This window comes from Eriocheir sinensis, chromosome 4 (assembly GCF_024679095.1).
Source record: "Eriocheir sinensis breed Jianghai 21 chromosome 4, ASM2467909v1, whole genome shotgun sequence".
Taxonomy (NCBI): Eukaryota; Metazoa; Arthropoda; class Malacostraca; order Decapoda; family Varunidae; genus Eriocheir; species Eriocheir sinensis.
The window spans coordinates 12,463,771-12,479,798 of record NC_066512.1 but is presented as its reverse complement, the minus strand read 5'-3'; the positions used below and the strand labels follow the sequence as shown (position 1 = coordinate 12,479,798).

The following is a 16,028-nucleotide window of genomic DNA, read 5'->3' as shown; positions in this document are numbered from 1 at the left end:
TTTTGCGTATATTACAATGGAGAAACCGGACACCATTGCCACTGCCGAAATTTGGACTGTTTATTAAATAAACTAAAAGCCAGTCCATGGGATAGAGGGCAAGTTTGAGGTGGACCAAGGTGTGGCTTAGTGACGGGATTCGGAGAGTTCACGTAAACGAGAATAAATCAGATTGGGCTCGACTTACTAAATAATAATAATAATAATAATAAACGGTTTATTTTATGAAGTACCAGGCAGCCCTAGAGCTGAAAATATACATCAATGGAAGATGAAATGAAATGAATGAGACAAATGAACAAAGTAGTATGATCGAAAATAAAAAGGAAAATAGAAATAACAATAATAGCAATAATCATAGTAAAGATAATAATAATAATCACGATAATAATAATGATAATAATAATAGTAATCATAATAATAATAATAATAATCATAATAACAACAACAATAAGTCCTAATGAAAAATATTTACAAAACATACAAATTGTGCTGCTCTTAGTTTGCATTGTTGATATATTTGACCATCACGGGCACTGCGCTGTTCTTATAGCGGTCAGTCCGTGCCCGTATCGGGGCAATAATGTTGTGGTGTCGCACTGATTGCTGAGGGCGGTTCACTGCGGGTGGGAGGATGTGTCTGTGTCTGGGCTGGTTGAGAAGCTTGGTTGCGAACCGGTGTAGTAGGGTCTCGTGACGGTGTTGTAGGCTGGTGAGATGGAGGAGTCGAGGGCGTCCTGATAGCTGGTGTAGTGAGGGCCCAGGATGATTTTGCAGGCTCGCTTCTGGACGCGTTCAAGTTGGCGGCGCTGCGTGATGTTGATGGAGGAAGACCACGCTGGGGACGCGTATGTCAGTTTGGGGAGGATGAACGAGGAGTACACGCTCGCCAGCGCACACTCAGGGGCCCCCAGCGTTTTGAGTCTCCTCAGCAGGTACAGTTTATAGGTGGCAGATCTGGTGAGCTGGGAGACGTGCTCCTTCCATGTGAGTTTGTTGTCCAGGGTGACTCCAAGTAGTTTTGCTGATGTAACTACCGGAGGGGAGTGTCGTTGATGGACACCACAGGGGGGCAACAGGGCAGAGGAGGTGTTGATGTGTTGGAGTGTAGTTTTGGTGTCGTTGATGGTGACCATGTTTTGTGTTGTCCATGTGTGTAGGTTGTGTAGTGTTTCCTGGAGGTGGAATAATCTGGGTTGCTGTTGTCAACTGTTACTCCCACTGTGGTGTCGTCCACGTACTTCCAGCGGTGGGGTGTGTGGGTCAGGACGTCATTAATTAGGATAAGGAAGCACAAAGGGCCCATTTTGGACCCCTGAGGTACCCCGCAAGTAAGGTGTAGAGGAGGGGAGGCCACTCCCTGAAATCTCACCACCTGTTTACGCTGGTGCAGGAAATCAGCCAGCCAGGAGACCAGGTTAGGGTGAAGCCCTAGGTTTATTGCTTTGTTGATGACTGTGGTGTGGTGAACTAGGTCAAAAGCCTTTCGGAAATCAATAAAAGCGAGAGAAACTGATGTTTTGCGTTTTTCAAGATTTCTGTAGGCAAAGTCCAGGAGATTAATTAGGCAGTGTGTGGTGGAGGTTGACTTGATATTGCCGTACTGTTGTGGGTCTATGAGGGGAGCAAGATGAGTGTAAGTCCACTTGAAAATGAAGGCTTCACACAGGAGGCTGGGAATGGGGGTGATAGAAATAGGCCTCAAGTCACTCGGTGATTGAGGGGTGGTGGTCTTGGGAATCGGAGTGACTAGTGGCGTCCCACAGGGATCAGTTATCGTCTATGTCAACGATCTTGACTTGACATAAGCAAGTTTGATGACGACTCAAGAATAGAAAGATAAATCAGTTCAAACAACAACACTGGTATTACAGGAGTTAAATGGATATATCAGTTCAACATATACTTATGCAACGTCCTGAGTGTAGGAAACACAACCCAGTAAGCAATTTACATAAAATAACACAGTTCTTGACCACTTCAGCCTCGAAAGGGATATGGGTGTGCGTGCCAGCTCTGACCTTCGACTCAGAACTTGCTGTATTACAGACAGAAAACGCTCAGTCTTGGAAATTATTTCTAGAAGCATAAGCAACTGGAGCTCAGACGTTATCCTTAAATTGTATCTGATACTAGTTAGGCCTCCACTGAATTGTGTTGCTCAGTTTTGGTGGCTCATTACAGAAAAGATATAAATTCCCTAGAATCATTAAAAGAGAAGTATTTCTTAAATCCAAGGAACTTACAATTTTTGGAAAGACTTAGACTGCGAGGTGATCTAATTGATTTTTTTTTTTTATGGGTTAAGGGTCGGGGCGATTTAGATAAAGTACTCATATAAAAACAAAAACATAAAAACACACAGCAAGAACTGGCTCATGAAAAGGGTGGTGGATCAAACTTAGGAGGTATGTAGGAGAGGCAAGCACAATGGAAGGATTTAGATGGAGTTATATATATATATATATATATATATATATATATATATATATATATATATATATATATATATATATATATATATATATATATATATATATATATATATATATATATATATATATATATATATATATATATATATATATATATATGTGTGTGTGTGTGTGTGTGTGTGTGTGTGTGTGTGTGTGTGTGTGTAAATAGATAGATAGATAGATAGATAGATAGATAGATAGATATAGACATATAGATATAGATAGATAGACTTAGGAGGGAAGTTTTATAATAACACACTCAGGAGCTGTCATGTGCAGGTCACCTGACCTCTTGTTGTCTCCTTACACCCTTGTGCATTCTCGTGTGAAAGAAGAAAACTTTCCATTCGTTTCTGCTACATAGACTGCCATCACCTCTCAGCATGCCCGACTCACTGAATAACTCAATCACTCACTCCATAACTCATTGCATTATTCACTCAGTCTCTCCCATTCTCCCCATCCGGGTCCAGACCGCTGACGCCTCTCCTCCTCCCTCTCGCCGCGCCCGACGCACTCCCCCTCCGCCATGGTCCTGCCGTCCCAGAAGAACGAGAAGACCTACCTCCTCCCAGGGTCGTGGTGGAAGGGAAAGAACCTCTCCACGTCCTCAGCTTCGTCCTCCCCGCCGCCGCCGCCGCCGTCATCACCTCCCATGTATGGCGGGTAAGTGTTGGGGGTGGCCAGTTGATGTGTGTGTGTGTTTTAGTGTGTGTGTGTGTGTGTGTGTGATTCACCACGGCCTGACCACGAGTTGAACTCGTCACCGCCAGCAAGTACCCTCCCGACCCGACCAAGCTCATTAGTAGTCGATCTCTGAGTAGTGCCGGGACCTTCACACACCACACCCCCCATCCCCCTTGCTTCATGTCAGCGGAAAAATCACGGCCTGAGCGGGGTTCAAACCTCAGCTTGCCAGGCCGGAGCCTAACAGGACAGAGCCTTACTCCACTGAACTATCGTGTGTGTGTGTGTGTGTGTGTGTGTGTGTGTGCAATTCACCACCACGGCCTGATCACGTGTTGGACTCGTAATCGCCAGCAGGTAGCCTACCCTCCCGACATGAGCAAGTGCTCTTTATCGTCGATCTATGGGTACCCCATCCCCCTTGCTCAAGGGTGGACAGTAACCACACCTGCTAACGGTTTCAGTGGCCGTGTTCCCCTGTTTTTCGCAAATAAAACTTTAACAAAGCGTCGGACAAGGATGTTATTTGGGCAGTGGATGTTTGAGACCCCGACCTAATGGGCAAAAATATGATTTGGTGTCACATATGAATAATGAAACACTTATAGGAGTAAATTTAGGGTAAACTTGGCTAAAAGTTGAAGGCACTGTGAGCGAGGCTTGCCCCGCCCCGCTCATCTTCTCGTGACGTCGACGTGACGTTTAGTTCTGACGTATGAGTAATCATCCATCCAACCAGCAATTATGGCTTACTGCTTCACACACACACACACACACACACACACACACACCGTAGCAATATTTAATCTACTGTAAATATGGATGTTCCTTATATGGACTATCAGTTGGGGAGAAATAGTTTTACTCGAAGGGGATTACTTATCCTTTACATGGAAAATGTGACTATTGGTAGTACATGCTGCATGTATGTAAGCGAGCAGTAGTTTCTGGTTTCATCCCTTGTTGGTTCACCAACCTCCCCCATACCCAACCTCTCCATCCTCACACAATCATCCCCACCCAACTATAGTGAATCCACGAGGAACTGGCGGACTGGGGGGTTTCTGCGGGGGTCTCTCCTCCCGTACCACGGTGCCACATCTCTTGTCTCCAATTGTGGGATTAGAGTCAAGGTGTTAAGTGGACCACCATTAGCCTCCCTCTCTCTCTCTCTCTCTCTCTCTCTCTCTCTCTCTCTCTTCAGGGACGAGAATACAGGCTGTCATGCACTCATGATCCAGTTTGGCGCAGACTCTTTCAATAGTTCTTTCACTAACATTAGTGGCTCTTGCTGTTCTTGCAGTTACTCTTGTGAGTGGTATGATAAATCCTCTGTTGTTGTTTTCGTCTAAAAAGTACTTGTTTACATTGTAAATGAGTTCTTTCTCGCGGCTGGGCAGCCAACGACGTGGAGAGGCAAGGAGAGGGAGGGAGGGGAGAGGAAGAGGCGGGAGCGGGCCACCCATGGGCCCACCTGCTGCCCCTTCCATGACCTTAAGAGAAGTGACCTGGGCTCTGGATGTGTAGAATGACAACGTTGGAATACAAGTCTGTCAAGTTTCGTGGTATTTATACAAAGTATTTGTTATTATCTTAAAAACGAAGCAATCTTAACGCTATATGACCTTATTGGATTATCCAATTATTTAATTAAATTAATTTAAAGGTAGTAAATAGCTGACATATGAGAGGAAGCGAGAAGTGTTGAGAGTGTGTGGCAAGGTGCGGTGCGGGGCTGACCCGCACCTCTCACCCCCCAATCCGCCAGTTCCTCCTGGATTGACTATACCCAACAACACCTTTGTCGTTGGCGGGGCTACCCTCGCTCACAGTGCCTTAATTTTTAGCCAAGTTTACCCTAAATTTACTCTTATGAGTGCTTCATTATCCACATGTGACACCAAATCATATTTTTGCCCAATAGGTCGGGGTCTCAAACATCCACTGCCAAAATAACAACCTTATCCGACGCTTTGTTAAAGTTTTATTTGAGAAAAATATGGGAACACGGCCCCTGAAACCTTTAGTAGTCAACAGAAAGTATCCGGTCTTAGCTGGCTCGAACCGCCGCCCTGTCAGACCGTGAAGCCTGGCAGCGCTGCGCTCTAACCAGTTGTGCCACGGAGTGGTGCGTGCGTGTGAGTTAAGTGTGTAAGTTAACGTTTATTCTAATCATGTATATATATATATATATATATATATATATATATATATATATATATATATATATATATATATATATATATATATATATATATATATATAAATTCATTTTAACATTAGACACGGTCCGCCGAGCCGAAGCTCCCTGACGTAAATTTGATCATTTATGGATGAGACGTGGAACTATGAAATATAATCAGTGCCTAATTATGGATATATACATAAATGTGAAATACTGATTAACATTATAGAAGTAGAAGTAGTAGTAGTAGTAGTAGTAGTGGTGGTAGTAGTAGTAGTAGTACATAGTAGTAGTAGTAGTAGTAGTAGTAATAACAGTAGTAGCAGCAATCGTAGTAGTAGTAGTAGTAGTAGCAACAACAGCATTAGTAGCAGTAGTTGTATAGTCAATCTATTTGAAACTGGCGGACCCGGGGGGGTGATAGCTACGGGTCAGCTAAGCCCCGCACCTTGCCACACACTCAACACTTCTCGCTTCATCTCATAATTATGTCAGCTATTTACTACCTTTAAATTAATTTAATTAAATAATTGGATAATCCAATAAGGTCATATAGCGTTAAGATTGTTTCGTTTTTTAAGGTAATAACAAAGATTTTGTATAAATACCACGACATTTGACATGGTTGTATTCCAGCGTTGTCATTCTACACATCCAGAGCCCAGGTCACTTCTCTCAAGGTCATGGAAGGGTCAGCAGGTGGGCGCCTCTGCTTCTCCCACCCCTCCCTCTCCCTGCCTCTCCACGTCGTCATTGGCTGCACAGTCACGAAAAAGAATTCAATTACAATGTATGAGCTATGATGTAGTTTATCTTGATTTTAGTAAGGCCTTCGATAAGGTACCTCACCAGAGACTGATGAATAAAGTCAGGGCTCATGGGATAAGAGGGAAGGTATTTGATTGGATTAAGGCGTGGATTAGCGACAGGAAACAGAGGGTTACCATTAACGGTAAAAAATCCGAATGGGGTAATGTTACCACTGGGGTTCCTCAAGGTTCAGTTTTAGGCCCGCTTTTATTCATTATCTACATCAATGACATAAACAATGGGATAACTAGTGACATAGGTAAATTTGCAGATGACACCAAAATAGGACGCACTATTAGGACAGGGGAGGATACTAGAGCACTGCAGGAGGATCTCGACAAACTGTCAGCTTGGTCAGAAAAATGGCAGATGAATTTTAACATCACCAAGTGTAGCGTATAGTATGTAGGGTATAGTTTAGACTCCACACCTATAGGCAGATCAGAGTGTGAAAGGGATTTGGGAGTGTTAGTGAACTCTGACCTAAAACTAAGGAAGCAATGTATTAGTGCAAGGGCTAACAGGGTTAACAGGACGGTAACCAACAGGAGTGCAGAGGTCATCCTCAGACTCTATTTAGCGTCAGTTAGGCCACACTTAGATTATGCTGTCCAGTTTTGGTGCCCACACTACAGAATGGACATCAACTTGCTAAAATCAGTTCAGAGGAAGAGGATCAAGATGATTCAGGGGCTGAGGAACCTCCCATATCAAAATAGGCTGAAACATCTAAACTTACATTCACTAGAAAGACGAAGAGTGCGGGGAGATCTGATAGAAGTATTCAAATGGATCAAGGGTTACAACAAAGGCGATAAAAGTAAAGTACTGAGAATTAGTCAGCAGGATAGAACACGCAGTAATGGATTTAGATTAGAAAAGTATAGATTTAGGAGAGATATAGGCAAGCATTGGTTTAGTAATAGGGTGGTTGGATAATGGAATAGACTCAGCAATCACATAGTTAGTGCAGGGACGATAGCTTGTTTTAAGAGTAGACTGGATAACTACATGGACGAGGATGACAGGTGGCAGTGAGGTGTGGGTGCAGTAAGGAGACAGGGTACTGGAGCGTACGCCCGTACCGAAGGTAAACGAGGATCAAGCCTCTACCTGTAACCCCTGAAACTACACCTCACCCATCGTGAGTAGTGGGGGGGGATTCTGGAGCTGCCCTGTGTAGGCCACTCGGCCTCTTGCAGTTTCCCTATGTTCTTATGTTCTTATGTAAACAAGTACTTTTTAGACGAAAAAAACAACAGAGGATTTATCATACCACCCACAAGAGTAGCTGCAAGAATAGCGAGAGCCACTAATGTTAGTGATAGAACTCTTGAAAGAGTCTGCGCTAAACTGGGTCATGAGTGCATGACGAACAATATATGTTGTCTCATAAGCAGAGAGAGAGAGAGAGAGAGAGAGAGAGAGAGAGAGAGAGAGATGGAGGAGGAGGAGGAGGAGGAGGAGGAGGAGGAGGAGGAGGAAATGAAGGGAGGCTAATGGTGGTCCACTTCAGCTGATCACTAATGCCACAACTGAAGACAGATGTGGCAGAGTGGTACGGAAGAAGAGACCCCCGCGGAATCCCCCCGTCCGCCAATTTCTCCTAGATTGACTATAGTAGTAGTAGTAGTAGTAGTAGTAGTAATAGAATAAGCAGGAATAACAGAAGTAATAGTTATACTTATAGTAGAAGGATTAGTAGTAGCAGTAGTAATAATGGTAGCAGTAGTATAGTCAATCCAGGATGAACTGGCGGATTGGGGGGTGAGAGGTGCGGGTCAACCCCCCACCGCACCTGCCACACACTCTCAATACTTCTCGCTTCCTCGCATATGTCAGCTATTTACTACCTTCAAATGAATTTAATTAAATAATTGGATAATCCAATAAGGTCATATAGCGTTAAGATTGTTTCGTTTTTAAGATAATAACAAATATTTTGTATAAATACCACGATTGTATTCCAACGATGTCATTCTACACATCCAGAGCCCAGGTCACTTCTCTCAAGGTCATGGAAGGGTCAGCAGGTGGGCCCATGGGTGGCCCGCTCCCGCCTCTGCCTCTCCCCTCCCTCCCTCTCCCTGCCTCTCCACGTCGTTGGCTGCCCAGCCGCGGGAAAGAACTCATTTACAATGTAAACAAGTACTTTTTAGACGAAAAAAAAACAGAGGATTTATCATACCACTCACAAGAGTAACTGCAAGAACAGCAAGAGCCACTAATGTTAGTGAAAGAACTATTGAAAGAGTCTGCGCCAAACTGGATCATGAGTGCATGACGAACAGGTCACCAAGACCACCTGTATTCTCGTCCCCGAAGAAGAGAGAGAGAGAGAGAGAGAGAGAGAGAGAGAGAGAGAAGAGAAGAGAAGAGAAGAGAAGAGAGAGGAAATGAAGGGAGGCTAATGGTGGTCCACTTAACACCTTGACTCTAATCCCACAATTGGAGACAAGAGATGTGGCAGCGTGGTGCGGGAGGAGAGACCCCCGCAGAAACCCCCCAATCCGCCAGCTCCTCGTGGATTCACATAGTAGCAGTGTTTAGTAGGCGGTGGCTGAGTCGACAGAGTGACGGCGCCGCGTTCAAGAGGACGCGAGTTCAATCCCTGCCCGGTGACACCAAGCTGGGATTTTTCAGCCGCCGCCGAGTGGCTTAAAACTAACCACATGCTGTCCAAAAGACCACCTATCAACCCGGACTCTAGATTCTAGGATTAAAAATGAGCTCCGGGAGGGCAGCATGAGCCAGTGCAAGATGGCGCCACAATAAACACTCGCCTGCGCCAGAACGGGCTGGGCCGACCATCAGGCCCCACCGGGAAGAAGCCTACTGACGCAATAGGCCGCGACGTAAAAAAAAAAAAAAAAAAGTCACTCTAGGAGGAATTGGGGGACGGGGGGATTCCGCGGGGGGCTCTCCTTCCGTACCACGCTGCCACATCTATGTCTCCAGTTGTGGGATTAGAGTTCATGTGTGATGTGGACCACCATTGGCCCCCCTTCATTTCGACCTCCTCCTCCATCTCTCTCTCTCTCTCTCTCTCTCTCTCTCTCTCTCTCTCTCTCTTCCTATAAGACAACATATATTTGGAGCATTCTTGCAGTTACTCTTGTGGGTGGTAGATAAATCCTCTGTTGTTTTTTTCGTCTAAAAAGTACTTGTTTACATTGTAAATGAGTTCTTTCTCGTGGCTGTGCAGCCAACGACGACTTGGAGAGGCAGGGAGAGGGAGGGGTGGGAGAGGCAGAGGCGGGACCGGGGCACCTGGTGAACCTTCCATGACCTTGAGAGAAGTGACCTGGGCTCTGGATGTGTAGAACGACAACGATGGAATACAACGGTGTCAAGTGTCGTGGTATTTATACAAAATCTTTGTTATTATCTTAAAAACGAAACAATCTTAACGCTATATGACCTTATTGGATTATCCAGTTATTTAATTAAATTCATTTAAAAATAGTAAATAGCTGACATAATTATGAGAGGAAGCGAGAGGTGTTAAGAGTATGTGGCAAGGTGCAGGGCTTAGCTGACTCAAATAAATTTACTATAGTAGTAGTAGCATGCGTGTGTGTGTGTGTGTGTGTGTGTGTGTGTGTGTGTGTGTTTTACACGCAAATATTTACTTGTTATATCCCCTACATTTACTTTTCATAACTTCCTCATTCCACCCTATCATTACCATATTTTTTAATGTTAATTATTTTGGAATATGTTTTTGGTTTCCAGCACGCAGATATATGCTAATCATAACCTCGTCATACTCTCACCTCCAACCTCTTTCCTTTCATTTCATTTCATCTCCTACTTCATTTTGATGTAGCTTTCATTCTCCGCCTCTTCTCACACACACGCCCTCCCGCTGGTTACCTGCCACCGCACACAGGTATGCAGCTGCTTCAATATTTACAGGTTGATATGTTACGGGCTCCTGACTCGTGTTTACGCCTCGCCTCTTATTAGTTCGTGTATAGTGAACTGTAAGCCGGCCCGCAGCCCATATAGAAACTTCTGTGGGCTTCGGGTAGGCCTCCACACTACACTTCAATGACGGCGTGTTATCACATTTCCATTATGTTATCTCCCCCTGCCTTTCATCACGCCGTTACATGATTTTCTTTAATACCAGTCTCTCTCTCTCTCTCTCTCTCTCTCTCTCTCTCTCTCTCTCTCTCTCTCTCTCTCGACTTCACTCCACATTTACATTTTTATCTTTCTTTTGTTATCTCTCTCACTCTCTCCCTCTTACTGCAGCTCTGTTTCATTCCGTTGCCTTCCGTTTCATCGCTCGTCTCTTCCTCCCTTTTACTGAATTTGCGTCGCTTCTTTTTTCCTCCTTTTTTCCATCCTTTCTTCCTTCCTTCGTTCCACGGAAATTCCTCAAAGACACAAAGGTCATCTATTTCCCTTGGTTCTCTCTACTTCACAGAAACTTGCCCCTTTCTTTCTCCTCTTCCTCCTCCTCCTCTTCCTCCTCCTCCTCCTCTTCCTCCTCCTCCTCCTCCTCCTCCTCCTTCTTCTCCTCTCCGTCCTCGTCCTCGTCCTTCACCATGACAGGAATACCATAAGGCCACCGAGATTACTCACAAAGGTTACAAGCACTCTTCCTTGCATTTCTTCACTGTGCATCGGGCCCGGTATTCATGTTAGGTCCGTCATGTTTGGTCAACCGTTCCTTGCCACATTCGCAGGAACGAGCCACTGAAATTGAAGAACTTTCCTATTATTCATGATTTGCTCTTATCCACTTATAATCATCACATGTGTCATTAAAACTTTTCTTCTTCACTTTAAAGCTTGGTTCTAACTTGAAAAATGAAGCAAAAATTTTTTTTCGTATTATTGGATATGAATGATCTTAACACCTTTATCTTACATCTTATAAGTCCTGCGCGCATCAAACTTTGTCCCTTTAACTCCTTCCCTCTCATTTCGTTTGCCTGTTGTTTCGTCATCCATCTCTCCTTCTTTACCTCTCGGTGAAATCTCATAAAGTCACTAAACTTTGACTCACGTTCCCTCCTCGCCGTCACAGGAACGTCATAAAGTCACCAAAACTTATCTCCTTTTCGTTCCTTCCGCTGCAGAGTTTCCAGCATCGCCCCGTCCATCGAGGACATCATGGTATGCAGCGGCGAGCACGGACGGGCGAAGCGTGGCCTGGGCCTACTCCTCACCTCTTTCTTCCTGGTGGCGCAGGTGGCCGGTCTAGGCGTGCTGGCGCTCCCTTGGGCCGTGGCGCAGACAGGTGGGTGAGTGAGGCTGGCAGTCCGAAGGGTCCGCCAGGAGGTAGAGAGATGCATTGAAGGAAGGAGGATGGAAGAGAGGGAGGAAAGAGGAGTTAGTGGAAGGATATGAAGGAAGGATGGAGAGAAAGGAGCAGACAAGAGAGGGTAGTGAAAGGATACAAGAGATGAAAAGCCTATGACGCCGGTAGACTTTCTTGGTGGGGCCTGATGGTCGGCCCCAGCCTGCTATGGCGTAGGCAAGTGCTTTATAGTGGCGCAATCTTACTTGGCTCATGCTGACCCCCGGAGCTCATCTTTTATCCTCTCTTTAAAGAGAAAGAATCTAGAGTCCGTGTTGATAGGTGGTCTTCAGAACAGCGGTGACTGAAAAATTCCAGCTTGTGGCGGCGGGCGGGATGCGAACCCGCGTGTCCTCCGTGGACGCAGCACCGGCATGCTAACCACTCAGCCGCCGCCTCACCAATTGTGTATGATTGCAGTTTTTCAAGGCTAAGTGTCATGATGCTTACCGGTATCATGATAATTATGTAATGTATGTGTCTTAAGTTCTGTCATGGGAAATTTTAAATGTGATATTTTCATAGCTATGTATAATGAAAACTATAATTAACTACCCCGTGTGCATCAGCAAATACCTCGTGAAACATTCCGTAATATCTTGAATACTCCGCTACTATTCAGTTTTTATCGGATTTTTTTCATTAAGAATCTTGGTAACGGACAAACCAACAAATACAAGCAAAAAACAACTATTTCATTATCGATCTGCTAAGACGGATGATAAAAAGGGATGGACTACGGAGAGGAAGACATGAAGTGAGGGATAAAAAGAACAGATATTGGAAAGAGATAGGAAAGAATGAGCTAAGAGAGGAAGGAAGAATGATCGGTGAGAGGAAGGAGAACGGGAAGAAATAGTGGGGGAAGAGGAGGAAGGAGGAGGAACAGTACGAGAGAAGCAGAAAAATAGAATTGTTGGGAGGAATGGGAGAGGAAGGAGATGGTTTAGTTTATTACATAGAATTACATAGAAAATCAGACCACACAGAACCCATGGTCCAGACTAGGTGGTCTGTCCTTAAACCTAAGTGAATCTACACTAATCAGATGGCTCCAAAACGTTGCTTTTCTACTCTAGTTAATATTAAGTTCAAGGAAGTGGCGGTCGAGCTTGTTTTTCAAGGAGTCAATCGTGTTACATTGGACCACTGACGGTGGGAGCTTATTCCATTCTCGCACTACAACGTTGGTGAAGAAAAATTTGATGCAGTCTGAATTTACTTGTCTACATTTGAGTTTTATGCCATTGTTCCTCGTTCGCAAAGTGTCATCGATCATAAATAATTTTGATCTTTCTACATTCGTGAAACCATTAAGTATTTTAAAACATTCGATCAGTTTTCCTCGGAGGCGACGTTTCTCAAGAGAGAACATGTTAAGGGTGGAAAGCCTTTCTTCGTAGGATTCGTTGCGCAAGGATGGGATCATTTTTGTTTCCTGACGCTGAACACCTTCTAATTTAGCAATGTCCTTTGCATGGTGAGGAGACCAAAACTGTACCGCATATTCCAAGTGGGGTCTGACTAAACTATTGTAGAGCGGAAGTATTACATCTTTATTCTTGAATAAAGAGTTTCTTTTAATGAAGCCCAACATTCTGTTCGCTTTATTTGCTGCATCGATGCATTGCTGTGAGAATTTGAGGTTTGACGCGATTTTGACCCCCAGGTCCTTAACGCACTGAACGCTTGTGAGTTTAACGCCGCGCATTTCGTAATCGAACTTCTTATTTCTTGCTCCAACTTGAAGGACCTGGCACTTGTCGACGTTAAAGGGCATCTCCTATCTATCCGACCAAGCTGAAATTTTGTGCAAATCCTCTTGGAGGCCGTGCCTGTCTTCGTCAGTGAGAACCGAGTTACCAATCTTTGTGTTATTTGCAAATTTACTAATGCGATTATTGAGTCCAACATCCATGTCGTTGATGTAAATAATAAAGAGCACTGGGCCAAGAACCGAGCCCTGAGGGACGCCACTAGTGACCGGCGCCCACTCTGAGTTAAATCCGTCAATCACCACTCTTTGCTGTCTGTTGCTCAACCAATTCGCGATCCATTGGTTTACTTGACCGTCAATACCTATTTGCTTTAATTTATAAAGTAATTTATGATGTGGGACTTTATCAAACGCTTTCTGGAAATCAAGATAGACTACGTCCAATGATTTGGTTACGTCATAAACTGAGAAGAGATCGTTATAAAAGGTCAATAGGTTTGATATGCAGGATCTTTTGTTACGGAAGCCATGTTGTGAATCCCCAATTAATGAGTAGCTTTCGAGGTTACTCACAATTTTGTCTCTAATTATGCTTTCAAGTAGCTTACCTACAATTGAAGTTAGGCTAATGGGTCGATAGTTACCTGGTATTTTTTTGTCTCCTTTCTTATAAATCGGTGTCACGTTAGCCTTTTTCCAATCCGAAGGGACGATGCCTTGTCGCAAGGACATATTGAATACGATTGTGAGGGAGGAGACTATTTCGCTCTTTGTTTCTTTAAGCAGTATAGGATATACTTTATCGGGTCCGGGACTTTTATTTGTTTTAAGTGAATGGAGAGCTTTGAGGACTTCATCGGTTGTTATTTCAAAATTAGGCAATGTATGCTCGAGATTTACGTTAGTTAGTACTGGTGCTGGTGGTGGTGGGAGGAAGACTGTTAGTATTAAACACCGAGGAAAAGTAACTGTTTAAGAGGTTTGCAATGTGTTGGCTGTCAGTCACTAGTGCACCGTCGCTGTTTGTTAAAGGTCCAATTCCACTTCTGATCGCCTTTCTGTTGTTTATGTAACTGAGGAAAGATTTCGGATTATTTTTACAGTTGGCTGTAATATTTTCTTCATATCTACGCTTTGCCTGACATACTAATCTTTTAATCGTCGCCTGGCATCGTTATAAAGTCTAATGTTTTCGGGCGTGCTTTGTTCTTTCTTTAACCTGTAAAACAATTTTCTCTCCTTGACTGAGTGTTTAATTTCGCTATTAAACCAAGGTGGGCTTTTATTAGTGTTAATTCGCTTCTTGCACAAGGGGACGAATGTGTTCTGCTGAGTGAGTAAGTGATTTTTAAAGCTTAGCCAGGCTTCCTCTACATTGCCGTCATCTGATAGTTGTATTTCTGTTAGTTTTTGTCGGATTTCTACGAAGTTAGCTCTTTTGAAATTGGGCACCTTTACTTTATTTTCAGTCACTGATGTTTGAGCTCTAATGTCGACGCGCACTAATTTATGATCGCAAGAACCGAGGTGTTCTCCTACCGTGACATTACTGACTAGGTTATCTTGGGTCGTTATAACAAGGTCGAGTATGTTATTTTGTCGAGTTGGTTCAGAAACCATTTGGCTTAGATCATTTTCTTCTAGAAATTCGATCATTCTATGTGACTCGCCTTCTGTACCTGACAGTGTCGCCCAGTCGATATGGGGGAGGTTAAAGTCTCCTAAAATCAGTGAGTCGTTGTTATTAAGTGACTGCCTTAAAACGCTGTACATTTCAAGGTCGTCATCGAGTGATTGCCCGGGAGGCCTGTAGGTGACATATATATTTAAATTGACTTTTGCAATGTTTACTCGCACGCACAAATGTTCAACGTTACTGTCTCTTGGTGTTTTGTCAGTGGGTTGCAAATAGCTTTTGACAAAAAGGGCGACGCCACCGCCTCTACGGTTTACACGATCTTTGTTGAAGAGTCTGTAGCCATCTATGTTGTATTCGGAACTAAAATCAATATTTGTGGTGTCGATAAATGTTTCGGTTATAGCAATTATGTCAAAAATTTCTGTAAGAGCAAGACATCTCAGTTCATCAAACTTGTTTCTTAGGCTACGCGCATTGAAACCAAGGATTTTTAAGTTATCTAGAGGCTTGGTAATAGAGGTGGTGGTACTTGCGGGATCACGGTTACGGGTTTGTTGCGATGCATGGCGTCTATTTACACGGGCGGAGTGGAGGGACGTGGCTGAGGGTCGTTTTTTGATCGGGTGTCACGTACTGCGTCGTTGAGGAGCCTTCCGAATCTGGCTGCCCCTTATTCAGGTCAGGAAGGAAGGTCAGGTCAGGAAGAAGAGAAGGAGAGGTAGGAGAATACCACCAAGGGGAAGCGACGTAAGGGAGGTGTTCTACAGGGAATGAGGAAATGAGGACAGAAGAGTAGTACAAAAAACACTTAAGAAAATAAAAACAGGAAGACAAGAACCGAGGGAGAATTTGTAAATGGTAATAAAAACAGGAAGATAAGAACCGAGGGAGAAATTTGTAAATGCTGGAGATATTCAAAGAAAGGAAAATAAGAATAGGAAAAGCATGGAAGTAATTAAGATGGAGTAAGACGGATGGATGGAATAAGACAAATAAAAAGCAAAGAAAAATATTGAGGAGAGGTATGCAATGAAGGCAGGGAGAAAAATAAAGATGGGAAGTGACGAAGAGGCTGAACAGGAGCAAAGGAATAAAAAAAGGGGAAAGGAAGGATGTGAAAAGGATGTCGGAAACCATTAGAAAGAGAAGAAAAATAATGTATATATATATATATATATATATATAGAGAGAGAGAGAGA

At 43.8% G+C, this 16,028-nt stretch overlaps 1 protein-coding gene across 2 annotated transcripts in view; it reads left to right on the top strand.

Moving 5' to 3' along the window:
• Positions 1–16,028, top strand: part of LOC127008533 (uncharacterized) — a 129,388-nt gene that overhangs the window by 72,825 nt on the left and 40,535 nt on the right. For both annotated transcript variants that reach the window (XM_050880700.1, XM_050880704.1), the window contains exons 2-3: positions 2,951–3,143; positions 11,253–11,413. In XM_050880700.1, coding sequence (XP_050736657.1) covers positions 3,007–3,143; positions 11,253–11,413 — 298 coding nt within the window. In that variant the 5' untranslated portion in view covers positions 2,951–3,006. The remainder of the gene's footprint in view (positions 1–2,950; positions 3,144–11,252; positions 11,414–16,028) is intronic.